The 27,997-nt window shown below is 43.3% G+C and overlaps 1 protein-coding gene across 1 annotated transcript in view; it reads right to left on the bottom strand.

Annotated features, from left to right (window-relative positions):
• The window catches only part of NAA16 (N-alpha-acetyltransferase 16, NatA auxiliary subunit), a 2,694,704-nt gene that overhangs the window by 847,781 nt on the left and 1,818,926 nt on the right, over positions 1-27,997 (bottom strand). Inside the window, exon 13 of the mRNA XM_044071699.1 lies at positions 20,285-20,413. Coding sequence (XP_043927634.1) covers positions 20,285-20,413 — 129 coding nt within the window. The remainder of the gene's footprint in view (positions 1-20,284; positions 20,414-27,997) is intronic.

The following is a 27,997-nucleotide window of genomic DNA, read 5'->3' as shown; positions in this document are numbered from 1 at the left end:
TTAACATGATCTGGCAAATTTTACTTCTTAAGCCAAGCATGCCTTCTAAGAACAGACCCAGTGACAGCAGACCTGCAAAATGTTTCTAAAGAGTCAAAACCACATTGCAAAGTATGTTTACAACTTGTTCAGCAGAATGCATTAAATCATGTAATTCTTTATTTTCAGCACAGTCAGGAATCAACATAATTTTCTGTTTACGTAGTCCAATAATATGCTGCTGATACTTTAACATGTGAAACTGGCAGTTTAAGGCCCTAATGGCCAAAGTAGCAGAAGTGTGTACCTTCTTACTCCATCTGTCTAGGGCCCTGGAATCTCTATCAGAGGGGGGTAGGGCTTCTGGCAGTAGTAGCCTTAATGCATTTAGGTCCCTGTGAAATGGTCTCTGGGTCCGTAGTAGGATTCTTAAAGAGGAACTTGTGAGAGTCAGGTACTCTGTAATACGGTTTCCTGGGAGCTGGAGGTAAAGTGTCTGGGGCCAGGCTAGATTCCAAGAAGGCATCATCTACAATATCCAGTACAGGAGGGACAGCTAAAGGACTGTGTTGAGGTAGGAGTAAGAATTCCCTAAGCCTCTTTTTGGCTTTCCCAGCGGAAATGCTCCCTAAGAATGTGCAAAGTTTCACCAAAAGAAAAATCTTCTGCAGGGGAAGTAGAGGGTATGGAGTCCTCTGCATCAGAATCCTGAAAGGTAGATAAGGGCAAATCCTGGTAATCAGAAGAAACAGAAATTTCAGAATCCTGATCAGAAGACTGGGAAGGACAATCAGTTCTAGGTCTCTTAGAGGGAGAAGGCTGGTTTCCCCTAATTAAAATAATAAGGTCTTCAGCCATTCTAATCATTTGTTTTTTTAGGCATATGGGCCTGACTATGTGGTCTGGGCGTCGGTTTTCTAGGCATAGATCGAGTTTTAGGCCTTGAAGAAGAAGGTGGCGTCAGTTTGAAATGCAAGTCAGTAGGCCTGAATACACCCTCAGAAGCCGGTGCCTTCACAGCGGCTCCGGACCCATCCAAGGTAGAGACATCCGCATGTTCCATAGTCGAAGAAGCATCTTGCGGCATACCGGACTCCGAATGGGTCTCATTAGAGGCATGCAAATCTGAAGTAGCGGGTATCAGGGGCTGCGAAAGTGCCACAATGAGTACCGGCGAACTGGCGACTAGCTTAATGGAAGCGTCATTGGCAGCTTTGGACCTATGCGGTTTGTCTCTGTCTTTATCTTTATGTTTTTTCAGAATGTCGGTAGTTGGATGGCTTACCGAAGCCATTTCTGGATAATTAAACAGAGTACCGAAATAGTTTGATGCAAAAATGAACAGACGACGAATAGTTTGAGAATTGAATAAGGCACAAAACCAACAACGAGGGACGTCATGGTCTGGGCCTAAGCAAGGAATGCAGTAAGAATGAAAATCTTTATGAGGTATTTGCTTTCCACAGGTAATACAATTGTTAACTTTTACTGATATCGGTTTAGAGCAAGAAAAAGGATCCCCAACGGGATACTTAGCTTTTTTGAAGACTTCGGGTCTGAAACTCGAAAACAAAAATTTCAGGAGTCGGCCGACCGGCACTTGCGAACTGCTTCTGCTTTGGGCACCGCGCGGCAAGAAAGACTGATGTAATGGTGTCGGCTGCATGCTTTACACCTCTGACTACCTGACGTCATGGAAGAAGAGACCGCATCCAACACAGGACGCAAGACTTTGATATTTAGGCCGGCTGAGGGCTACCTGCAAGCAGATAGCCCAAATGTAATGACTGCAACAGTGAAACACGAAGAATATCAGTCCGATACACTGCAAGACAAACACAAGTTGACATTTAACAGTGCATACTTTAAGGAAAATTGGTACCACTATAGGGAACCAAGGAAAGAGTACACTATACACCAGGGTCTCAAACTCGTGGCTCACTGGTACTTTCATTCCAGTCATTAAAGTTATGTGAAAATACAGCTCCCTATGTAGAAATCCAGTTTGCATCTGAACAACCTTGATAAATGCTTGCTTTTTATGTCAAATTGCCTTAAGGAGCTACTCCTTTTCTCTCTTTCTCACTGCAGAGTCAATGACAGACAGATTTCTTGGACCTCAAGAGAAACCAATAGCAGAAGCAATTAGATTATAAGCATTTCCTGAAGCTCAGACCAATAGCAGAAACAACAGTACGAGAACAGCTGCCCAGGACAGGTGAGACACTAGTAAGGAAAAAGAAGTTATGCACTCACCATAACGTTCCATCTATGTTGTCCATTTTTATTCTTCCTCAGCATATGGGTTCGGATCTGATCCCTTTGATAAGACCTGGACATTGCTAAAGCCTGTGGGAATAAAAATCTCTCGAGTATCTCCCTTATTCACAAATGCACCAACCCCAAGTATCACAGATCTTGTTTGCTGACTTTAGCAGAAAGAAATATTAGCAGTCATATAGTGAAGAGACTATCTGGAGCTCAATATCAGGGAAGTGAAGACTCCTAACCTCTAACTCTTCCGGTTTTCAAAGGATGGGGGTTGGAGGGTGGGGAGTTGAGGAAGAATGAAAATGGACAACACAGATGGAATTTTATGGTGAGTACATAACTTCTTTATCTGATGATGTCAATTTTCATCCTGTCCTCAACTTATGGGACACAGTCCCCTGCTACCTAAATTCCCAGGTGGACTCAAGGAAGGATATTCCTGGGCAACACTGAACCACATGATGCTCTGCCTCTGGAAACCAGATCCAATTTGTAATGAGTAACAAAGGTATGGAGAGTAGCTCAAGTTGCTGCTGCATATGTGTCATCCATGGACACTCTAGATTGGAAAGCTGAAGAAGTTGCCATGGATCCAGTTGAATGAGTTTGTAATGGTTTTTATAAGGCACTACTGCATTTGTTATAAATAAAAGAAATACAATCAGCCATCTGGCTAAAAAGTTACTCTGGCAACTGGTTTCTTCAAATTTATTTCTGAAAATGAAACCAACAATTGGTCAGTTTTCCTGATGTTTTTTTTTCTATGTAGGTAACAACATAATTGTCTGTGAATATCCAATAAGTACATGCATTTGCCCTTGTTAGCAAATTTAGGAAAGAATACTGGCAAATTAATGGACTGACTGACAGAGTCCGACACCACCTTAGGGAGAAAGGATGCATTGTTTCATAATGTAACTATCCTTGTGAAATGTCAAGTATGGTGGTTTTGAAGACGAGGCTTGAATCTCTGAAAGTAGTCTGGCAGAAGTAATGGCTACTAAAAACATTGTTTTCCAAGAAAGATATTTAAGGTCACACCTAGCTGCTCGTTCAAAGGGGGGATGGATAACTGCTTGCAGTACCAGATTTAGATCCCATGGTAGAGTAGGGTCTTTAACAGGAGGCCTTAAAAGAAGAGAGTCTCGCAAAACGGCTTTGCAGAGCTAATGAGTGGCAACAGAAGAACCTTCAAATCCAATGTGGAAATTCAATATTGCTGCTAATAAGACCTTAACTGTCAAGGAACTAGTTCCTTCTTTAAAACATAGGGCCAAAAATTCAAGGATATTACTTACAGCAGCTGAAAAAGGATCAACATTATTTTGATGTGCCAGCAAGCAAACCTTCTCTATTTACTGGAGTACAGTTGGTGTGTAAAAGGTTTATGGGAAGATAAAAGTATGTCGGACAGGGGAAGAGAGCATAGTTTATCTGGCTATTAACAGAATTGGAAAAGCCGGTGGTCAGCCTGAGGTTTGGTATATCTGGATGGATCACACCTGTCAGGTGAGAAAGGAGGTCTGGAGTCAGATCCAGAATCCAAGGTTCGAGAACTAAGTCAGGCCAAAGGAAGTGGAACCAAATCTGTCAAAGCCAGTAAGGTGCAATGAGGATGACTCTGCTCTTCAACATGGCAGCTTTCTGAAGGAATTAGCAGAATTGGTGGATAAGCGTAAATTAAACTGGGGAGCCAATCATGAATTAGAGTACCCCCTGGTGATTCCTCCTTTGGGAGGATTAGGGCAAAGAAGCTGCAGCATTTGTTGTTTAGAGAAGACAAAAAAAAAATCGCAGCAAGGCTTGCCTTATTGGTTGAAATCATTTCAGTCACATTCTTTTTGAGAGACCACTCATCAGGTACAAGGACTGCACTTGCTCAGCTTGTCTGCTATCATGTTGGACTTCCTCAGAACTTGTGCTGCTATAAGAAAATGGTTGGATGAGATCGTCCATTGCCACACCCTGAGTGCTTCTCCACACAAGGGGTAAGATCTGGTCCCTCTTTGTTTGCTGATGTACCAAACTACTGATATATTGTTTGTTTGAATTAAAAATGGCCCTGAGAGGAGAGCAAGGGAAGGACCTGCAACACTAAAAGCACTGCTCTCATCTCTAGGACACTAACATGCAAGATGGTCTCTTCGGGGGACCAAGTGTCTTGGACTGTTTTCTCTGTATAATGCCCCTGCCCACCTCAACTGGGAAGCATCCATGGTCACTATGGCCTTGGGCTGAGAGGGAATGAATCGACAGCCTTGTAGAACCTGACTGAACCCACCACCTGAGATCTCTTTTGCACATGTGGGTGATTCATACTGGAGTTAACATGGGTTCGTAGAATATCGACCATTGTGTTGCTATCATCCACTGTGAAATCATCATGTAAAATCTGGCTAACAGTACTACAGTTAGAGCTGCTGCCACTGAACCCAGAGCTTGAAGAACCAAATGGGCTGAAATCCTGGTACTGCAGATTATTTTTCTCACCTGTGATCTTACTGTCTGAACTGTTGATGGAGGTAGTGAATCTATGGTTGATTTTGTTTTGAGAAGTGTTCGTATGAATTCTAAACCTTGAGTTGGCTCTAGCTGAGATTTTTCATAGTTTATGGTTATCCCCATTAAAGAACATGTCTGGAGAACCTTGTCCTCTGTCTTTAACAGTTGATGCCTGGTCGAGGCAGAAATGAGTCAGTCATCTAGACATGGAAACACCTGGAATCCCTGCAGTCTCAAGTGAGCTGCAACTATTGCCATGTACTTGGTAAACAACCTGGGGGCTGTGGTGAGACTAAAGGGCAGAACTCCAACTGATAATGACTGGCTCCCAGCCAGAAGTTTAAGTACCTTCTGGATTGTCTGATCACCTTTACATGATAGTACACATCCTGAAGGTCTATCGAGCACATCCAAAAGTCCTTGCCCAAAAAGGGGAAAATGGACTGAACTGTGACCATCTGGAATTTGGAGCATCAAACTGGCTTGTTTAAGTTGCTGAGATCCAAAATTGGTCTCTAGTCCCCAGTTTTCTTTCGCACTAAAAATAATCTTGAATAAGTTCTGGATTCTAGCTGGTCGGGTGGGACCTCTTGGATGACTCTTTTTCTAGCAGCCTTTAGACCTCAATTACTACTTGCTCCCTCTGATTGGGTGGAACATTAGGGACATTTCTTTAAGTTGGAGGAGGAAGGGAGAATGGTACTATAGAACTTCTACAAATGATCCTGTGCACCCAAGCATCTGTTATTTCTAGTCAGGATCTCTGGTAGAGGGATAGTTGACCCCCGATTGCCTCCAGAGGATGGCAACTGGGCCTCCGTTCAGGAATGCTGGAAGGGTCTATCAAAGAAAGAATCTTTGGACCCTTGGTTTTGTGGGTCACCTCTGCCACAGGAGAAGTGTCTACCACTGGAGGTCCCCCCTCTACTCCTGGGGAACTACCTCTATGTGTCCTGAAATGTCCCCGCGACTTTCTGAACCACATTTTTCCACTACCTCATTGATTCCTGGAAAAGGAAAAGGATCTTTGAGGGACAAAAAAACGTACGCTCACAGCAGACATGGACTTTCCATCCTTTTCCCACTTGGATAATGTATCTTTTACCTTGGGGCCAAACAAAAACATGCTGTCAAAAGGAGCACTGATGAGTTGAGACTTGAAGGGCTCCACAAAATCACATAAGCGGAGCCAGTCATGTCTCCTTATGGAAAAACCTGAACTCACTGCCCTTGAAGTTCCTTTGGCTATGTGTGAAATGAACCTCGTGGAAGAACTGGAAATTGACTGCAGGGTAGCCAACTGAGAAGTCACAGATGCTTGCACTTCTTCAGAAATGGATCCTGAGAGGGTGTCAAAATTCCTTAATCAGGTCTCTCTGTAACTTGGCGAAATGTGCCAGATACTTCAGTGACCTTAAGGCAAAGGTTGCTGAAACAGAGACATGCTTTACAAACCTGTCCATCACACAAGACTCCTTGTTGGTGGGATGAACACTGGAACTCTCCTCAGCAAGTTCCTTCTTGGTGGCCGCCGCCATGACCATGGCATCAACAGGCACCCCTTTTGCCCAAACCTGCTTGTCCTCTAGCACTGCCATAATTTTGTCAGGTCTCCGAGGTATTGATACAATAGTACTGGGATCCTTCCATGCCTGCGAAGAGATCAACTCAATGAGCTCGTCAGGGAGCAGTCTCACCCAGGCGGTAGACAGGTCAATAACGAAAGCCTCCTGGAATACAGACTCCTTAGACGAAGGGTTGCTGGACTTCCAGCCACCTCTCTGTTTTAGAATTTCAAGGATATCTCCAAATGAGACATCTTCAGGAGGTGAGTGTGGGGACTCTTCACCTTCATCAAAGTCGCTATCTTCTGTGATAGACTCCTCTGGAGTCCAAGTGCTTCCTCTTGGATGTCTTCTTCTTAGGAACCTCCAAAGTGGGATGCCCTGGGGAGGTATCAGAAGAAGTTGGAACACCCTGTCGGGAAGCCTGGGGTTTCAGTACCAGCTGTCCCAGTGGAAAAGAAGGACGAGACTCCAAGTGCAGAGGTGTCAAGGATGCGGACTGAGGATTTGAGGGGGGTAGGAACCATCTCTGTGTTACTAATGCAAACAAAGTTCTCTCCATGCCCTCAAAGGCAGACCTCCCCAGTGAGGGACAGGACCCTGGATCTGAAAAGGTAAGCTTCTGGACCAATGTCCCTCCCTGCTTGGAGGACAATCCCCTCCCCAAGGCAGAAGCTGGAGCCAAACCAACCTGTGCTGAGGCTCCGAAGTGCAAGGAAACCGCCAATAACTTAAGAGTTGACTCCAGCACCTCGGATCAGACAGGGAAGCCTCGGCTCCTACAGCTCTCTGCATATGAATGAACCGAAGTGTTCAGAGCAAATATCAGATCCGAGGATAAGGGTATCCTAGGATCTGAGGCAGATGGAGCTGGGCAGCTTGGATCCAAGGACTCTGAGACCCTGGAAAGAGTCAGAGGATGAACTGGTGGTGGTGGGGGTGTAGTGGAAAAATTACCTCCTGACCTAAAGGGGTAGGAGCCAAAGAAACACCCATAAGACTCTGCAGATAGTGAATTCTTCTTGCCAATCTCTCCATATCTTCTTCCATTAGACTCCTGGAAGAGTGAGTGAAAATTACCAAAGGGGATCTAGATCCTTCCAAAAAGGGGGGAAGGAACTATGGAGGGAACTGGGTCCACCAAAGGACTGTATCTAGTTCCTCAGGAGGTAAGAGATACTGGAGGCTGAATCAGATGAATTTTGCATTGGATCTGAAGTCTGATCAGACCAATCCTCCTCATTTATTTTCGGATCCGATGTTGAGATTGGATGTGATGAATCTCTTTTTTTTCTTCAGATCCGATGTTGAGGTCGGATTTCATGAAGCTCTCTTCTTTTACTTCGGATCAAAAGTTGAGGTCTGATCTAATAGTTTAGGCTTTTTCCTTGTAGGATGCAAATGGGAGGTCAGATTGGAAAGCCATCTTTTCAACTTCTCTGAAGCCTTGGAAGAGGATGTAGAAGGCCTCAGAGCAGATGATTTGGGCTTTTTTTTTTAATTGTCAGAGTACAGAGCTCCAGATAACGCCTCTCCGAAAGAAGGTAGTAACCTTTTTAAAATCAACTTATTCTTGTGTTTAACCAGGGCTCTAGGGTTAGAAGCATGACAAAAGGAGAAGTTCTCTTGTAGATGAAGTGGCCCTAAGCAGTACACAACATGTGGCTGTCAGAAAATGGAATACTGTGCCCACACTTAAAAGATTTCTTAAAGCCAACAGGGCATTTCTCTCTGTCGTCCATTTTAGAACAATTAGCAGGAAAACACCAGTTAAGAAAGTTCAGTTACAGATTTGCTGTTCTGAAGTGTTTGGAAGTTTCTAGATGGCCAGTGCTTACTTGGGCTAAAGGGAAGTTTCTGTGTTCACCAATGGGAGTGGTTAACACTGAACAGCCTGCCTGTCCCTGTAGGAGTGGTTACTCCCTAGAAGCTGTAGTTTTATTGGCCATTTTGGGTTAATTCTAAACTCCTTGATCTCTCTCTCTCTTAAAACCCTACAACTCTCTTTTTGCACGGTTTTGCGCACTGAGCAGCGTCGCCTAAACAGATTTAAACTATTCCAGGCTCCACAAAGTCTGTTCTTCACTTTTTCCCTTAGAACTGTTCAAACTTTCAAAGTAATCACGCTATTCTCTTTCTAAAGCCCTGCACTTGCTCAGCTCTTATAAGGAAACACTAACTAAAGCACTACACCCTGCTTGACTTCTCATAAGTATTAGGCTCCCGATTGGTCCTTCCTGAACAAGTGAAAAATCAGTTCCCTTCCCTAATCTGATCAATAAAAAAACAGTTCCCTATACTAATCTGGTATGTCCAAGGGTCAGTTTCAAGGTTACTCTCCAGTCCAGCTGGTGAATCTGGGAATTTTGAGGCAATGTTACAATTACCTTATGTACACAGACAACCCTCTCCTCCTTCCAACAAACTCTAATATATGTGAGAGATGCAGTTACACAGCCAAACTGGAGGCAGAGCTCTCTCAACCCAAGACTGGCACAGTCAGCCAGGAGGAAAAGGTAACCACCCGCACCACAAATCCAGTCTCATACAGACCTATTTCATCTGCATACCCAACACACAAACACACAAAAACATACTTGGAGGCTCTAAATAAAAATCTGCCTAAACAGCAAAGACCTCCTAAGCAGATATCCAAGCAACAGCCACCCCTCAACAATACCCACGAATCACAGAGATTGTTCATATATCATTCCCATTGCTCCTCTTATAATTAATCACCTTAGCTTACTGCTCCCACCTCTTAGAACCTAGCTCCATTTGGTTGTATTATTTTTAATATCATCTAGTTTACTACTGCATACTGCTGAAGACCTTTCCCTACACTGTAGGATTACTGTGTACCTTCTGCTAGCTTAAATATATGTTGGGTTGCTTTGCATTCCATCTGCTAACCTTACAATGAATGTTTTTCTAATGTCTACTTGGAAAGATATCGGTTTGTTTTACCTTCTGCTAGCTTAAATATATGTTGGGTTGCTTTGCATTTCATCTGCTAACCTTACAGTGAATGTTTTTCTAATGTCTACTTGGAAAGATTCTGTTTGTTTTGCTTTGCATCTACACATGTTGCCTTGAATATTATTTTCAACTGTTTGTATGATCTCAAATCTACTGAATTCTACCACTACTGTATTTACTACCTGTTAACTTGTTTGACCTGCATGCTTGTCTGCACTACCCTATTACAAACATCTTTTCTTACCCCTTAACTATTTTTCCCCCCTTGTCCCCTCTGTTCTTAGGTTTGAATCTTTTATCCTACACTAAACCTTGAATATACCTACCTGTGAAAGGACTCCCTGCAGACCAGATCCATTCAAGACTACCGTAGTATAAAGACTTGCTGTACAACTTATGAACCCTGTTCACTAGGAGGCAAGAAAGTATTTGTTAAATGTGGTAATATTCAAATACTTGCCTAATATCTAGTGTGCATACTTTATGCTACCCTAGCCAGGACACCCAGCAGCCACTCTCTCTCCTCTCTATTCCCTAGCATTTAGATCCTTATCACTTCTGTGCTATCTCCTGAAACTACCCTTGAGAGCCTTACCCTACCCCAATATACCTCTCTGCTCTTGACTCTGTTGTTATACTCTAACTGACCACTAGATGGCATTCTAAACTAGGACAGTACGTATCTCTTCCTCTCTCCGCTGATCTCCAAAGTTATCTTTTTATTACGTTTCTGTCCTAGGCTTGTGAACTGTCCTTCTGCCCTATCCCTACCTGCTACTTACTGTTCACTCTACCCTGCTACCAACTTCCTTCACGACCAATATTATCTATCCCCCTGAACTAAACTGTCCCAACTTAGGAACTCAGATACCAACTGCTTACTGATAGTTTTTTGGCTGACTGCTCACTTACCTGTCTGTTCCCGCTCCGTTCGCCCTGCGGGCTCACTCCGCTCCCCTACCTTGCCCCCAATTCCCACCCGCCCCCAACACATCTACTTTTATACCTAACAAACACCTCCTATCAAACCTACTATCCAATCACAGTCCTCATTCCAATTACCCCTCCCCCTCATTCTTTCCTCAATTCCTCTGCCCTTTTCCCAACCCTCCCACTACTACCCCTCCCCCCTTATTCACCCATCAGAGTGTACTCCACTCTATCTTCCCTCTCTACATTTCTCTTCCCACTTCCATTTCCCACACCCTCACACATTCAGTCCTCCATTGTCCTTGCCTACAGTCCCCAACTCTCTCCAGTCACTTCTAGACCTTCCTTCCTGAACTAGCACACCACATTACTCTTCTCCTCAATGTACACTACCCCACCTACCCTAACATGCCCTATCAACTCCACTTAACTTTCCAAATTCACAGCTCCATTCTCATCTTACTAATACCTTTGTATCTTGCTACATCTTACTCCCATAAAGCCCCTCCATTCCTCCCTCCTACTCAAACTATCCCTAACCCCCAGCTACAACCTCTCCAACACCCTCACTTTCACTCAATATCCTCCTCCCAAGCTATTGCATCTTTTTCATCCCAAACTCTTCTCTGCCTCAACTAAAACCCTCTCTCTGAAAACTCTGCTAAATCCTAACAAATACCCACTGTATAAACCTTACACACCAAAGCTTACCACCTACAATGTCCTAGCCTTATCTGGAGACATTCATCCTAACCCTGGCCCTTGCCTCAGCACAAACCATTCCATCCCTCCACCCTCTTCCTCACCTACAACAAATAACACTCCCCATCCTTTCTCTTCGCCTCCCACGTCTCCTCTTAGCACTCTGAAGATTTTCACTATTAATGCCCAGAGCCTAAACAATAAAGGTCACCATGTACAAGCCTGGATTAATCATAATCAACCCGACATCCTAGCCATCTCTGAAACTTGGCTAAAACCCCATATTACAGACTCCGAAATCCTGCCTCCTGGTTACAACATCCTCAGAAGTGACCGCTTAAATAAAAAAGGTGGAGGCTCTGCTCTAATTTACTCTAATCTTCTCTCTCTAATTCCTCTTCAAATTCCTACCCCCCAATTCAAAAATTCCGAAATCACAGCAAGCCTCCTCCGATTAAATAAACATAAAAATATCTGCTTCATTTCCTTATACATCTCCCCTGGCAACAATATCTCCATAGTTGAAGACATTCTATTCTGGGCCTCAACTAAAATAAAATATGAAACCTATATTTTAGGTGATGTCAATATTGATTGGAATAAAATAAACATACTATCCCCCTCTCTTTCCATTAACCTTCTCAACTTCACCCAAGTAATCTCTTCAATAACTCATCCTAACAAAAATCACCCCCCAGGGTCCATCTTAGATTGGATTCTAGTCTCCCATCCAAACAAAATCACTTCCAGTGGCACTATCCCTGACACCTTCAGCGACCATCTCCCTGCCTTCATCCATCGATCAAGCAGCTCCATCCAACACCAGCATCTCTACATTCAAACTCGTAACCTCAGCAACTTCAACCCCTCAACCTTTTCAAACATCTTTAAACAAATTAACTGGCAATCTCTAAATACCCTCTCACTCGACAATGCTGTTGAGCACTTCAACTCTATCTTCCTAGATACTCTTAACTCGCTAGCTCCACTAAGAAACAAACGAATCAAAACTAATTCTGCCCCAGAACTGACCAAAGAAACTAAACAAATTATGCGACACAGAGACAAATCATGGAAGCTGTATCAAAAAAATAAACTGCCTTCTACCTTACTCCTTTATACCCAACTCCGCAATCAAGTAAAAAAACTTATTACCAAGGACAAAAAAAACTACTACAATAAACTACAGTCCAATAACAATAAAAACCCAAAAACAGTTCTGGAAATCAGTCAACTCCCTACTTCATCCAGGATCTCAAAACAACCCTTGCCCTGACCCTAATCTAACTGACATTGAACTGAGCTCCCAGTTCAACACCTTCTTTACAGAATCCATAGCTAAACTAACCAAAACATTCCCTAATAATAACCCATCTAACTTCCTCTCTACATCACCCTGCAACCCAAACAACAATCCCATCAATTTCCATCTCAAACCTGTTTCCACAATTACCATAAAAAAGCTTCTATCCAAGCTAAAGCCATGCTCCACTGCCCCTGACAACATTCCCTCTTGCTTCCTCAAACATGCGGCTGAAGGAATCGCTCTCCCAATTAGTATTCTAATTAATAGATCCATAAATGAGTCATATGTTCCAAAACTCTGGCGTTCAGCCTACATACTTCCTCTTCACAAAGGAGGCAAAAACACTACTATTTCTAACTTCCGCCCTATCGCCCTACTCTCCCCAATATCTAAAATTCTAGAAAAATGTGTCCACCACCAACTTTTACCTTACCTAATTCAGAATCACCTCCTAACACCCACCCAGGCTTCCGTCCTGGCCACGGTACCATAACTGCTCTACTTTCCTTCCTTGAAACTGTCAATCAAGCACGAGACTCTGGACTCATTGTATCCACAGTCCTGCTAGATCTTTCAAAAGCCTTTGACACCATCTCCCACACACACCTTCTTCATCATCTGGCTAATCTCCATCTCTCACCAAATACTCTATCCTGGTTCTCCAGTTATCTTTCTGATAGATCTCAAGCAGTCAAATGGAAGAACTCTTTCTCTTCCTTCCTGCCTACACCCACTGGCGTTCCTCAGGGATCTATCCTTGGACCCATGCTTTTCAACATCTTTATAAATAACCTTCACACCTTCATCCCTGACACCACAGTCATCCAATATGCTGATGACTCTACCTTGATCTGTTCTGCCCCAAACTTTCCTGAACTACTGACCAAAACCCAATTAGCCTTCACCACCACAGAGAACTGGATGCACCAAAATTACCTTTCTCTCAACTCCAATAAATCCAAAATACTAATTTTTCTCCCTTCCAAGACTTCCTCTTTGGACAAAAACAATTTTAATGTCCTAAGCCAAACTAACACTGCCATTGAAGTGGTTCCCTCTGCAAAACTCCTTGGCATTACCATAGATGAATACCTCAAATTTGATCTCCACATTCAACAAAACATAAAGAAAACCCACCAAAAGCTAGGTATGCTATATAGGAACAATCATTTCTTTCCAACTCCACTAAAAATACCTTGGCAATCACCTACCTGCTCCCTTCCCTCCTATATGGAGCCCCTCTACTAACCAATTTATCAGCCACCTACACCTCTAAGCTCGAAGCTTGCTATAAAAAGATCTCTAAATTTGCAACTAAATCCAAAACGTCAACTCACTACTGCCTCAGCCTACACTCTCTGAACTGGTTAGAACTCCTTAACCACCTAGACTATCTTCAACTAATTACCGCTCACAAACTAATTTTCTCCCCAGACAAATGCCCAGTATTAAAGGACATCCTTCCTCCATACACCCCTAACAGGTCACTGAGATCTGAGCACCAAAACCTCATCTCCATTCCCAAACCCAAGCGACCCGCTGGCCAGCTTTTACTATCCTTCTCTCTAGGCAGAAAATGGAACTCTCTGCCTCCTTCCCTCAGGACTATGCCCAACATCGAATCCTTCAAGAGCCAACTTTTTCTTCACCTATCTTCTAAATGGAAATGGTCCTGCTTTCACCCCACATAAATCCTAGGGACTCCCCACTAAGCTCCCCTCTACTCCCTCTCCACTACACTCTCTTTATTTTCTATTTTATCTAAGGATCTAGAACCAGCAGACTTAACTAACTCCTAACATGTAAATATTGTTAAAAACAAACAAACAAAAAAAAAAAAAAAAACCCTCTGCAGTCAAGTTGTTAAACCATCTCATAATGTATACTATTGTCTCAAATGTTTGAATCCAACTCTTGTATTTTCACATTGTAACCTTTATTGATATTTTTGCAAACCTGCATTGTATGTATTTCACTTTCCAACCTTTATCCTACATTTTGTATCCTATATGTATTAAATTGTTTATGGAGCTTTTCTCCCTGGGCCTCCACTGAAAATGGGCACTTCTTGGCCCAGTGGACTTCCCCGGTAATCAAACTGATAATAAATAAATAAATAATAAATATCCCACAAAATCAGTGTGCCTCACAGTCACAGCCCTTAAGGCCAAACAACACACCAAATACACTTGTTATAGGGGACTCTATTGTCCGGTACACTGACGTCCCGCTCACCAGACTGAACAAGGAGGAGGTCACTGTAGGCTGCCTGTCGGGTGCCAGGATCCGCCACATAACGCAAGCACTCAGGTCACTCCAAAGCAAGTACAAGTATGACTCCGTCATTGTCCATGCTGGTGTGAATGACCTGAGATGTACCTCCCTGGACTACATGAGCTCTCTGACCATGTAGCCCAGGCTGGTATGACCCTGACCTTGAGTAGCATCTTGCCCTCACCAAGAATGATGCCACAGTATAAAGACAAAATGATCAGTTTCAACAATTGGCTAAAGTATTGGTGTCATTCAAAGGGGATCCAGTGTCTGTCAGCCTGGGATGACATGCTTGACAAACCATGTCGCTTTGCTAGGGACGGCTTGCACCTGTCACCCTTAGGCTTTCCTATACTGGCCAAGGCTCTTGCCACCCCCATAGTGCCTTTTTTAGGCAAGGCTCAAAGGACAAACCCACCTCCATAGACAACCCAAGGATAAAAAAACTAAAGGTAATGCTACTCAGTGCCAGAAGTCTAAACCTCAAGATGCACGCACTCGAGGCTCTCCTCAGTATGGAGAAAATCGATGTATGTGCAGTAACAGAAACTTGGTTCAAGGCTCCTGAGAGCACCCCAGCACTACCAGGTTACAACTCATACCATGCGTTTGGGCCCCAAAACGCAGACCGAAGCACAAAAGGAGGGGGAGTATCTATATTCATCAAAGATACATACACCTCCAGGTTAGTGGCACTGCACGAAGCATCGGAACCCATCCATGTGCAACTAACTGCCTTTCAGTTTGTAGCCTGCTACAGAACACCCTCCCTATTACAGGAACCCCACTTGGCATTCCTGAGAACACTGGAGAATATGAAGGTCTCTCCAAACACTATGTTATTGGATGACTTCAACTACCCAAACATTGACTGGGAAAACTACTCAAGCCCAAACACCCTCACCCAACGGTTCCTTGAATTTATAAACTCTAACGCAATGGAACAACTGGTCACCACTCCCACAAGAGGTAACAACATATTGGACCTGGTCATCACCAACATGGGGACTCTATGTTCCACACCAGAGGTAAACCCCTCATTGGTAAGATCAGACCATAAACAAATTTCTCTGGACATCCATATTCCGTCCCCACCCCCAGCCAAGGAAATCACTGTAAAGAATTTCTCAAAAGCCAACTTTGCACTTCTCAAGACTGAGGTGGAATCCTTCAAAGCCCCCAGGCCAGAGGATAATACAGCCCAATCCGCAGAATCCTTTACAAATGCATTCTATGAGCACCTGCAGGAATGCATGGATTGTGCTATCCCAAATAAAACCAAGACTCACTCCTCCAAAAACAGGAGACCAGTCTGGTGGACCCCGGCCATAAATAAGCCATACAACAGAAGGAGGAAGCTACTACATGACACAGCAAAATCCCAAAAAGGGAAGGCATCTCTGATCAGTATTAGCAAGAAACTTCGATCCCTCATAAAATCATCAAAGGCCAGTTTCGAAAGAAAAATTGCCCTAGACACTAAAGATAATCACAAGGCCTTCTTTAGTTATGTCAGGAATATGGGTAGAAACTCCCAGATATGCTCTGAATTGTTGCATAATGGTACAAAATATACCAAACCTACAGACATAGCCAACATCCTGGCAGACAGATTCAGCGCAAACTTCTCCCCCCCTTCCCCCCCCAAAGGAGCAAATGCCTATCCCAACTGAATGTAACCTCCCTGACATCACAGATGCACAGGTGAACGCTGCCCTCTCCAAAGCAAAAAACACAGCATCTATGGGACCGGACGGTGTCCCAGGCTGTGTCTTACACGAGCTCCAAGAAGAACTGAACCCTCACATTAAGTCACTGTTCAAACTTAGCCTTACTACAGGATATGTACCCAAAGAATGGCGTACAGCTACAGTGGTCCCACTCCACAAAAGTGGTGCCACAACGGACCCTGGGAACTATCGCCCCATAAGCCTGACTAGTCTGGTCTGTAAAGCTATGGAGCGTATTATCATGGAACTCATAAACAAAGACATTGGGAGCCTCCAGACACTGGACCCTACCCAATTCGGCTTTGTTAAGGGCAGATCTTGCCTCTTAAACCTAGTTGATTTCTTTGAAACAGTTACCAAAGCCATAGATAAGGGCAAGGTAGTCCATACAGCCTACCTGGACCTTGCAAAAGCCTTCGACACAATACCCCACTCGGGCATCATAAATAAGCTTACCAGCTTAAATATCAACCCCTATATCACAAGATGGGTTGCAAACTGGCTCAGAGATAGAACCCACATGGTCAGAATCGCAGGTGCCATGTCCGAATGCAAACCAGTTACAAGTGGCGTCCCACAGGGCTCAGTTCTGGGACCTCTCTTGTTCGGTATATACTTCTCTGAGGTTCAGGCTAACACGGGGGGATTATGGCTGACAAAGTTCGCAGATGACTGCAAACTGGGGGCCATAATCGAATCTCCAGCTGACACAAGCATCCTCCAAAAGGGTCTCACAGAGATGGATGCTTGGTGCCAGAGCCACGGCCTCAAGCTAAATGCTAAAAAGTGCATAGTCATCCCCTTTGGGAAAATCAAGGTTCCCACAAATTACCACATAGGTGGTAATCCATTAAGTACGGAAGAAGTAATTAGAGATTTGGGGACCAACCTACATAGTAATCTCTCCTTTGATAATCAGGTTGCCAAAGTGGTTAGAAAGACCTTCTATATAGCCCACCTTATCATGAAAGGGATCGCATCTAGATCAAGAAAGGTCATTGTGCCCCTCTACTCGTCACTCATCAGGGCCATAATTGAATACAATGCCCCTTTTGGGATGTACCTTACCAGACACCTGCAGCAACTGGAGAGACCCCAAAAGTACCTCACCAAGAGGATCATGGGCTACAAACAGATGTCCTATGCAGCTCAACTAAAGAAACTCCAGCTCAACTCAGTTGCTTACCGCCTACTCAGAGGATGATCTATGCCTGACGTACAAAGCCATGTCAAACCCAGAATTAATGGACATGCTCCACCTCAAAAAATCCAAGTCCCTTAGAGCTACACGCTCCAGGGACTTAAACCTCAGCACAAAAATAAATAGGACATGCTGGAGGGACAGATTCATTTCCCAGAGGCTCCCCTCACTCTGGAATAGAATCCCAATTCATGTTAGACATAGCCCCTCGCTGACCCTCTTCAAGCAAAATCTGGACGCGTGGATGGGAAATTGCAAATTCACCCCTGGGATCTCTTCTGTGTCCCTGCTAGACAGAGGCACAGTAAACTAATCTTAAAAGGGTACCTTCTGGGACCTACTTTACAGAGGCACAGTAGGCTAATCTAATAGGGAGGCGGAAGCCAAATACACTCTGGCTAGGCTTATAAATGCCCTAGGGCAGATAGCCTAGTATCTGCCTATGAACCTATAAGTAAAGTAAAGGATTTTTTTTTTTTTTAGAAATCAGAAAGATAAACAAAAATTAACAGAAATGGTAATAAAGAGCCACACAGAGTGTAGATGAAGAGAAAGAATACGAACAATAGTATTCAAGGTACAGAAATGTATGAGAGGAAGAAAAGGGATAGATGATAATTAAATCGGGAAAGCACAGTGAAGTGGAAGGTAAGAGAATTAAAGAAACCTAAGAATTGAGGGGTCTTTTTGTCCAAAAAGGGAGATAAATTCAGAAAAATAAAGACTTGTCTGCTTGAGTGCAACAATAACCACATCTTCTGCATAAAGCAGTAAACAAGATCTGAGGTACTTGGTGAAGGTGCATAGTGGCTAAGGGAGAAACTCCAGAGGTTTTGGTTGCCACGAGCTTAAAGCAACAGCTTGAGTCGGATATGAAGGATCGGATTCAAACCCATAAGTTGAGGACAGAATGAAAATTGACATCATCAGATCTCCTGTTTCTGCAGAGGAATTCTTATCCAGAGGTTTACTAGGGTTTAAGAAAAAAGCAGAAGTTGCAGTGTGTGTGTGTGTGTGTGTGCGTCTGTGTGAGTGCTTTTATTACTTCTATGTGTAATGAACTGCAAAGCAAAACACTACAGCTGCAGTTTGATCTCCCCCCACAAAAAAAAGTCACAGTTGGAAAATAAATTCAAATCAGAATATCAAAGCTCTGTTATGACATCTATTACAATGTGGCTATTTAACATTAATTACAAAAGTAAAGGTGCAGATGTGTGTGGAGATATGTGAATATGATTGCAGTGTGTGTGCACATCGTAGGCATCCTTTGATCCTGAGAGATCATGTGTTTACACCCTTGCTGGACTGATTCAAGCAGCATCTTCTGTGGTTGTGAAATCCAATCCAGAAGTGGCAGTCCTTTCCACATTCTGAGTAGCAGTAGGCAAATATTGGTCTAGTATCATGGGCAGGGATCTTCCTGAGGGCTCTGTTGTGCTCTCCTCCCTTTGCCAAGGTAGTTTAATATATAGCGAGAGTTTCCTTCACTTCCCGTTACCAGCAATATTTGTTGGAGGCAAGACAATGCCAGGTGTTCGTGATGATGAAGAAAGAGGTGAGGTCACGTTTGCACATGTCCTTCTAGTGCAATTTGAGTCACCCTTTCGGCCTTTTTTCAGACGACAGCTCTCCAAAACGGAGGTCTTTTTGTATCTGGCCATTCATCATGTTTGAGACATGACCCAATGAGGGAGAACATGGAGGTGGTGCCCACACTCTTACACACTGTGCTGTTGAGGATCTTGTCCTGCCATGAGATGCAGAGTATGTGCCTGACACAGTGCATATGGAATATGTTGAGCTGCTGCTCCTGTTTTGAGCACAAAAGTCCAAGTTTCACTGGCATACAGAAGCGTGCTTACAACACAGGCTGTGTAAACATGCACCTCTGTGTGCACAGTGAGCCTATTATTAGCCCACACTCTCCACCAACCTGGAAAACATTTCTGAGATCATACTGCCTAGGTACACAAACTCATGGATGATCTCTAGGTCGTAATCGCTCACCCTGACAGATGGCTCGCTGCCCATATTTTATTCAATGACATGGGTTGTCTAAGTTGACTGAGGCCAAATTCCATGCATTTATCTGCAAAGTGAGTCATGAGTGATTGAAGTTCCTGTTGAGTGAGAGGAGCAGCACCTGCATGGTTAGCAAACAGAAACTCCCTTAGATGCTTCCTAAGCACCCTGGTCTTCGATTTAAGCGTCGACAGTTTGAAGAGGCTGCCATCTGTTCTGCTTTGGAGAAAGATACCCTCTGTAGCAGTTCCAAAAGCAAATTTCAAAAGAAATGAAAAGAAGATGCTGAACAAATTTGGAGCCAGCACACACCCCTGTTTCACTCCACTGAGAATCTTGAAATGTTTGGATGTGGCTCCATCGGACATGATGCCCCCCCCCCCTTCATATTATTCCCTTCATGTGTACGCATTCATGTATTAAGACTCCCCACCAGAATGCCTGCTCATTGGTTTTTTTTTTTTGGGGAGGGCCCTCAGCTCATCAACTCATAGGACTTTTATTCAGCCCTAAAGCTACTTGAAGTCGAGGCCACTGCTGTACACCATAATTATGGTTTCCTGTTGATATTCTGCCCCTCAAAGTAAGATGAAGAGTTACCTGGAGGCTCCTGACTGCAGTTTACAGTTGCTTTATAAAGTCTCGAATCCAAGAAATGTTTGTAAAGAAAATAAGCAAATTAAGCTGAACTATGCTTAACCTCTCTTTTAGTTAACAAAACCGGATACAAGCAGGTAAGCAGGGAAAGTAGAGTAACTCATCTAGCATTATATTAATAAAACAGTACAACTCCAATCAAACAAAATACATAGTTACTTACTCTTTCCACTTCATGGCACTTCTTCAAAGCATCCCCATATTTGCCTAACCTCTGATAAGCTGCTGCGCATTCAGTCTGAAACCACATGCACTGCATTTCATTCAAGTTCTCCATTGCCGATGTACCCTCCTGAAATGCATAATTAAGAAAAGTGACAATTAATTTCTGAAACAGGTAAAAGACAAAGATGACAACTATCTTTAAAGGTAAAGTACATTTATAAAGTGTATGGGTTAACCTCTAAAGATGTAGGGTATCAAAAAGCTACATAAACATTCAAAACTGCACATGAAAAACTGTGCCATCCACTTGCATTTATCCTGCATTAATTAATTTTTTTTTTTTGTTAAACATTCTACATGAGGCTTAAGTAGATATTTAAGTGGGGGAGTAATGTATTACCTTAAAATACAAAAGAAAAAGTATGTAGCCAAGAGCTGCACTCCACAGTGGGTGTTAACTATATAAGCAAAAACTGTGTACAGATACATACTTCAAAGTATAAAGTACAGTTGTGTACACTTACCATAAATGTAGATGTTCGAGTGTCTTCACTGTTGCAGTCATGACTGTAGGGTTCTCCCCTGCTGGCAGGCAGTCCTCGGTCGGCCAGAATCCCAAAGTCTGGGTCCGGCATCGGCTGTTCAGCCATGCTCCCTGACGTCAGAGCGCCAGGAGTACAAAGCTGACAGCCGACGCCATGTTCTTCAGTTTTTCTTGCCCCAGATGTCAGGTGTTCCAAAATGAGTAAGATCCCATACCCTTTGCAAATACACCTCAGAAGAAGGGTGATGAAGGGAACCACACAAAGGAAAAAATAAGAGGGGACAGGAGGGAGGGTAACCCAGACTGCAACAGTGAAGACACTCGAACATCTACATTTATGGTAAGTGTACACAACTGTACTATGTTCATCGTGTTTCACTGTTGCAGTCATGACTGTACGGTTGAATCCCAAAGCAGAATAAAAGGGAGGTGGTCATAAAGTAGAGGGGGTGGCCAAAAGGCCCAGCAAGACTGCAGAAGCAAAGCCTGCCCTAGACTTAGAGTAGAGAGGTAGATTGTAGTGCTTGGAAAAAGTATGCACTGAACTCCAAGTTGCAGCTTCCAAAATGTCTTTGGTAGAAACTCCCCGGAGGAAGGCAGCTGAAGTGGCAGCAGCTCTGGTAGAGTGAGTCCTTATACTCCCTGGGATTTGCTTTCCATGGTGTGAATAGCAAAATCTGATTCCATGAGCAATCCATTTAGAAATGGTCTGTTTTGAAATGGCTTTACCTTGGGAACTTGAAGCATAAGAAACAAACAATTGCTCTGATTTCCTGATGTCCTTGGTTCTGTCCAGGTAAAAACGTAGTTGTCTGTGCACATCCAAGGAATGCAAGATCCTTTCCCCTTTATTTTGAGGAGTGGGGAAAAAAGTTAGCAAGTGAATAGTTTGATTTAAAGCCACTTTGGAAACCACCTTAGGCATGAAAGTAGGATTAGTCCTTAAAGACACCCTGTCTTGATGGAAAATAATATAAGGCTCCACAGCCATAAGAGCTTGCAGCTCTGAAACCCTCCTGGCAGAGGTCAGAGCTAACAGGATGGCTGTCTTCCAAGATAAAAACTTGATGTCAAATGAGGCAGCGGGTTCAAAAGGAGATAAGGTGTGCTTTTCCAAAACATAGTTGAGATCCCAAGCAGGAATGGGAGGAGATCTAGGGGGCCTTAAGTTCTTAGCTCCTCTGAGAAACTGTCTCATGAGCTGGTGGGAAAAGATTGGAGGGTCTGTATTATAATGAGCAGAAATAGCAGAGGCATGTATTTTTATGGAAGAGAAAGAGAGACCCTTATGTAAGAGGTCTGTCAGATAAAGTAAAATCAGAGAAATGTTAGGAATAAGAGGATCTGAATCCCGAGCCTGCATCCAGGAGCAAAATCTTTTCCATTTTCCTGCATAAGATTTCTCTAGTGCTAGGACGCCTGGCTTCTAAAATGACATCCATAACCTGCTTGGGTAGGAGAGAATGAATCATAGACCCTGGATTAACCATGCCGCCAGGCTGAGAGTTTTGACATGGGAGTGCAGAACCTGACCCTGGTGTTGGGACAGAAGGTTCGGAGTCCGTGGTAAAACCCAGGGGGGGTCCAGACAAAGGTTTTTCAATGTTGGGTACCAAAACTGTCGAGGCCAATTTGGGGCCAGCAAGATTATCATCTTGGGCTTGTCCTGTTTGATCTTTAATAACACCCGTGGAAGAAGAGGTAGAGGCGGGAAGGCATACCCCGAGAGGTTTCTCCAACTGAATGATAGTGCATCCACTTTCCAGGCTAGTTCGTGGAATGTCCTGGTGCAAAAAATCTGTAGTTGATGATTGAGGTGGGAAGCAAAGAGGTCTATGTGAGGACATCCCCAGACTGCTGTAATCATCTTGAATATTTCGGTGTCCAGCATCCATTCGTGTGGGTCCGACAGGTTCCTGCTCAGACTGTCTGCTAGGAAATTGAGCTTGAAGGTCCAGTTTGTAAGCTAGAGCTGTGTTCCATAGATTCATGGCTAGTCTGCAAAGGGGGTAGGAATGACATCCCCCTTGCTTGTTTATGTACCACATAACTGTGGTGTTGTCTGTTCGTATCAGAAGTTGTCCTGAATGTAGAAGACTCCTGAAGGCCAAAAGAGCCTTCTGAACGGCTAACATTGGCTTTTGATCCTTTGTCCAAAGGCCCTGTAGACAGTTGCCCTGAAAATGGGCTCCCCATGCATAATCTGAGGCGTCCGTGGTTAGTATCTGAGTGGCTGGAGGCAGACTGAAGGATTTTCCTTTGTTTAGAGTACATGCCTTGGACCACCAAAGGAATTCCTTTTGAAGACAAGGCAGGACGGTAATCTGTATGTCTAAACTGTGGCAATGCTGAGACCATACACTTTTTAGGTACCACTGTATTTTCCTCATATGTAGTCTTGCATATGGTACGAGAAGGATGCAGGAGGCCATGTAACCCAAAGCCTGCAGGAATTTACTTGCAGATAACAGAGTTAAAGTTGCCAAGGTTTTGACTGTTGAAGCCAGCTGTAATTGTTTTTCGTATGTCAGAAATGCCATCTGGGTTGTTGTGTTGAGAAGAGCACCCAGAAAAGTCATCTGTTGAGAGGGTGTCAAATTTGATTTTTTTATGTTTACAGTGAATCCCAAGAACTTGAGAAGATTCTGAACAAATTCTAGATGCTGGAGTAAGACATCTTTGCTGTCTGCCTGAATAAGACAGTCGTCCAGATAAGGGTAAATTTGAATTCCCTTGAGTCTGCAATAAGCTACTACTGGAGCCAGGCATTTGGTGAAGACCCTGGGCGCAGTAGACAATCCAAAGGGCAGTGCAGAGAATTGATAGTGCCTCGATCAGGCCTTGAACCGGAGGTATTTTCTGCATTCCTGTCTGATGGGAATGTGTAAATATGCCTCCTTTAAATCCAAAGTTACCATCCATGCATTCTTGGTCAGCATTGGAAGTAGCTGCTGTAGAGTAAGCATCTTGAATTTTGGTATCTCGAGAAAAGTATTCAGGACTGACAGATCCAGAATGGGTCTCCATGAATTTTGCTTTCTGGGGACTAGAAAGAGCCTTGAGTAAAAACCTTGTCCCATCTCTGAAAGTGGAACCAGTTCTATGGCTGTCATAGCCAAGAGAGCTTCCACCTGGTTTAAGGCTTCTAACCATTGATGTTTTGGAAGATCCGGCCATCCGCTTGGTCTTGGTAGGGTATGAAAATGGAATTTGTAACCTCTTGAAACCACATCCAGAACCCACTTGTCTTGGGTTATATGAGTCCAATTTAGGTGAAAAAGAGAAAGTTTTCCTCCGAGAGGGGCTTCCAGGCAAGAAGTTCCTGCAGCCCAACAGAGGGAGTCATTGAGTCTGTTTTCTATGAGCTTGTGACCTGTCCTCTCCTCCCTTAGGGGTGGAAGCAGTCTACTGTCTTGGTCTATAAGAGGCTTGTGTTTGAGGCCTTCCTCATGAGCGTCTATACCTACCCCTCTGAGGCCTGTCAGAATTGGGAAAGGACCAATTTTTAGTTGGCCAATTCCTACTAAATCTGGGTGGCTGCACTTGTAAGAAATCTTTGGCCATTTGCATTGATTTTGCCTTGTCCTCCATCTTCTTTATCACCTCTTCAGCTTTAGATCCAAACAAAACATTATGCTGAACAGGAGCATCCAATAATTTAGCTTTTACTTGATCTGGCAAGTTTTGTTCCTTTAACCATGCATGCCTTCTAATGACTGTGCCAGAGGCAGCAGCCCTACAAGAAGCCTCTAAGGCATCAAATCCACAGTGTAAACCATGCTTCCCAACTTGTTCAGTGGCATGCATTAAGTCATGTAATTCCTTATCATCTGCACAGGCGGAAATGGAAGTTAACTTTTGTTTTAAAACAGACAGAAGAAATTGCTGGTATTTCAGCATATGAAACTGACAGTTTAAAGCCCTAATATATAAAGAAGCAGAAGTGTACACTTTTTTGCCCCATCTTTCTAAAGATCTGGAATCCTTCTCAGTGGGAATGGGGTTTTTAGCAGAAGCGGCCTTAACCCCCTTAGGGCCCTGAGAAATGGTTTCAGGATCAGCAGTAGGATTCTTGTATAGAAACTGGTGGGAATCAGGAACCCTATAATATCTGTCTGGCTTAACAGGAGCTGGAGGAAAAGAGTCAGGAGTTAAGTTAGCCTCCGAAAAAGCATCATCCACAATATCCAAAATAGGAGGAATAGCCAGGGGTCTATGTTGGGGAAGAAGAAGAAAATCCCCAAGTCTTTTCTTAGATTCCGAGTACTCCTGTCCTTCCCAGTGAAAATGTTCCCTCATTTCATGCAAAGTTTCCCCAAAAGAGAAATCCTCAGGGGGAGAAGCTGAAGGAATGGATTCCTCAGCATCAGAATTTTCATAAGGAGGGAAAGAATATTCCTGTTCAGAAGAAGAAACTGAAGAAACAGAAGCCTGATCAGAGGAGTCATAATACACTTCCTGCCTTGGCCTTTCATCTGGAGGGGGATGTGAACTCCTTATCATAGTAAGTAAGTCTTCAGCCATCTTGAGTAACTGTTTCTGAGACTTGGGTGCCGGATCAGAAGAGGCCTGGACTGCAGTCTTTGATTTGGAAGGAGTCTTTGCCTTTGTCTTTGGCTTTGCCTTTATTAGAAGTTGAGTAGGCCTGAAAACCCCTTCGGAAGCCGGTACCTGCACAGCAGCTCCGGACCCATCCGAAGGAGCATTGTCCGAAGGTCCTGCAACAGAAATATTCAAAGGCCTAGTTGGCTCCTCGTGGGAGTCCGTTTCGGCCATCGGTTCCGAAATGGCCGACAGGGGCTGCAAAAGCGCCTCACTGACGACGGCCGAACCTGAAGCTGGCTCTGCTTGTACGATATCGTCTGATTTGGACCTCAGAGGCCTGTCTTTGTCCTTGCGTCATTTGTGAACTCCGGTAGCCGGAACCGTATCCGACGACATTTTGTAATTAAAACGCCTACCGAAGTAATAAAATGCAAAATCGTACCTTCGTTTAATTGTACGTTGATTGAATCTAGCACAAAACTGACAACTAGCTACGTCGTGGTCAGGGCCTAAGCAAGGAATACAGTAAGAATGAAAATCCTTATGAGGTATTTGCTTCCCACATGAAATACAATTATTAACTTTTTCTGACATCGGACTGGAGCAAGAAAAAAGTTTCCCCAACGGGGTACTTAGCTTTGAGTAGGAGAAGAAAGTCTTCGGACCAAAGTTCGTTTAGAAAAAATTGTCAGGAGTCAGCCGACCGGCACTTGCGAACTGCTATCACCGCACGGCAAGAAAGACTGGAGAACATGGCGTCGGCTGTCAGCTTTGTACTTCTGGCGCTCTGACGTCAGGGAGCATGGCTGAACAGCCGACGCCAGACCCAGACTTTGGGATTCTGGCCGATCGAGGACTGCCTGCCGGCAGGGGAGAACCCTACAGTCATGATTGCAACAGTGAAACACGATGATCATCATATGTAATGCTTAAAATGATAACGGTTTTCATTTCACAAACAGATAAACTTATTCAAGCCAGAGGAAAGGCCTGTAAGTAACAAAACCTAAAACCATATGACCTTTAACACCCAATAAAAAATGAATCTCAAAAATATATACCAATACTTCAAAATATTCTATTTACTAAAATTGAAAACTTTCATCTTACTCTTATAAAGTGTTTATATTTAAAAAATAAAATTAAAAACTTTGATTAACCGCTGAGACATAAGCATCCATGAAAACTTGTCACTGGTATTTTTTTAATCCTCACAACACCTGATCTTCTTCTTTCGGCTTTTCCCGGTTAGGGGTCGCCACAGCCGATCACCTGTCCACTCGTGATTGGCAGTAGAGTTTTAGGGTGTTGAGTTGCCAGCCCAGCACCCAACCTTCCACGGAAGGCACACACATGCACACACATTTACGCCTAGGGTCAATTTAGAGTGTCCAATCCACCTACAGCATATCTTTGGGATAAGAAATAGAAACTTCTTGTACTAACAGCAAGCTTCCATATGTTACATGAAGCATTACATTTGTTACAATTGCTAACTACATACAAGAGCTCATACATATTTTCAACAACTGGATTTTCATTTTTTTTCTAAGTAACATTAAACACCTGCTGTTAAGTTTTAAACTAAGAGCTATACAGTAAACAAAGCAGTGGAAAAGTTACTTATTTCTGAAAGTTAGCATCCAAAAAAAGTGATTACTACAAAATGGAAATGAAAATCTAAACTAACTGTAATGAAAATACTAAATACTGTGAAAGGGAGAAAAGAACTTGAGGTGGGGATCTTTAGAAAAAAGTCAAGCAGCAAACTTCATAGAAATAAATGGAATCTGCATGCATGAATGCAGAACAAACCTCAGGAGAAGAAGTAAGGTTCAAAGGAAGGCAGGAAAGGAACAATTTATGTAATTTAGTGAATGAAGACTGCTAAAAAGAAAACATTTGTATATACTGCATGATGATGATAATGTAAACTGTTAAGACTTGTTTTCTTTTCATCTAATGCATGCAACCTCATGCTGCAACTTAAAATGTGATGATTTGAACATGTTTAAAAAAATGGGAGAGTGGGGCTTCCAGTAATGGCAAAAATATGTAGGCAGTGATTTTTGGGGGGGCTCCCAACCCCACCAACTGGTAAAATGCAATTTTTAATTTAGCCTGTATAAGAAAGAAGTATCTCAGACTTTTTCAAAGCCTTTTATGTTTGCTAAGTTGCTTCTCCTAGAAGTTTAAAAAGAAGGGAAAGAAAAAGCAGGACCTGGTTTATCTTCCACAGGAACAGCCAAGATGCTGGCAAGCAAGTGTGGAGACTACAAATCTTTTATTATAACGGTGGGGACAGTTTACTATTTTTGAAATGGATCAGTCTGATGCAAAATTTGACTCTGACATGTCAGAGACAGAAAAAAGCAAGCCCAAGCCTAACCAAATAAATCACGTACAATGATGAAACGATGAAAGATTTGCAAACAAGAGTCTACACTCATCAGCTTACATATCAGGAGAAAAAGAACATCTGCAGCAGGGAACAACTTCAACATAGGTGTGAACTGAATATACTGGGGGTAAAAAGTCACTAACCTAGAGTATTACCCTCATCACAATAACATTTGATTTATGGGCATTCCGGAAAAGGAAAGGGGCAAAGACTCTATTTTA

The sequence above is a fragment of the Protopterus annectens genome, chromosome 5.part0 (genome assembly GCF_019279795.1).
Source record: "Protopterus annectens isolate FY-2018-M chromosome 5.part0, PAN1.0, whole genome shotgun sequence".
NCBI classification, from domain to species: domain Eukaryota; kingdom Metazoa; phylum Chordata; order Ceratodontiformes; family Protopteridae; genus Protopterus; species Protopterus annectens.
Note: the sequence above shows the minus strand (reverse complement) of the source record. Positions and strands in the feature narration are given on the sequence as shown.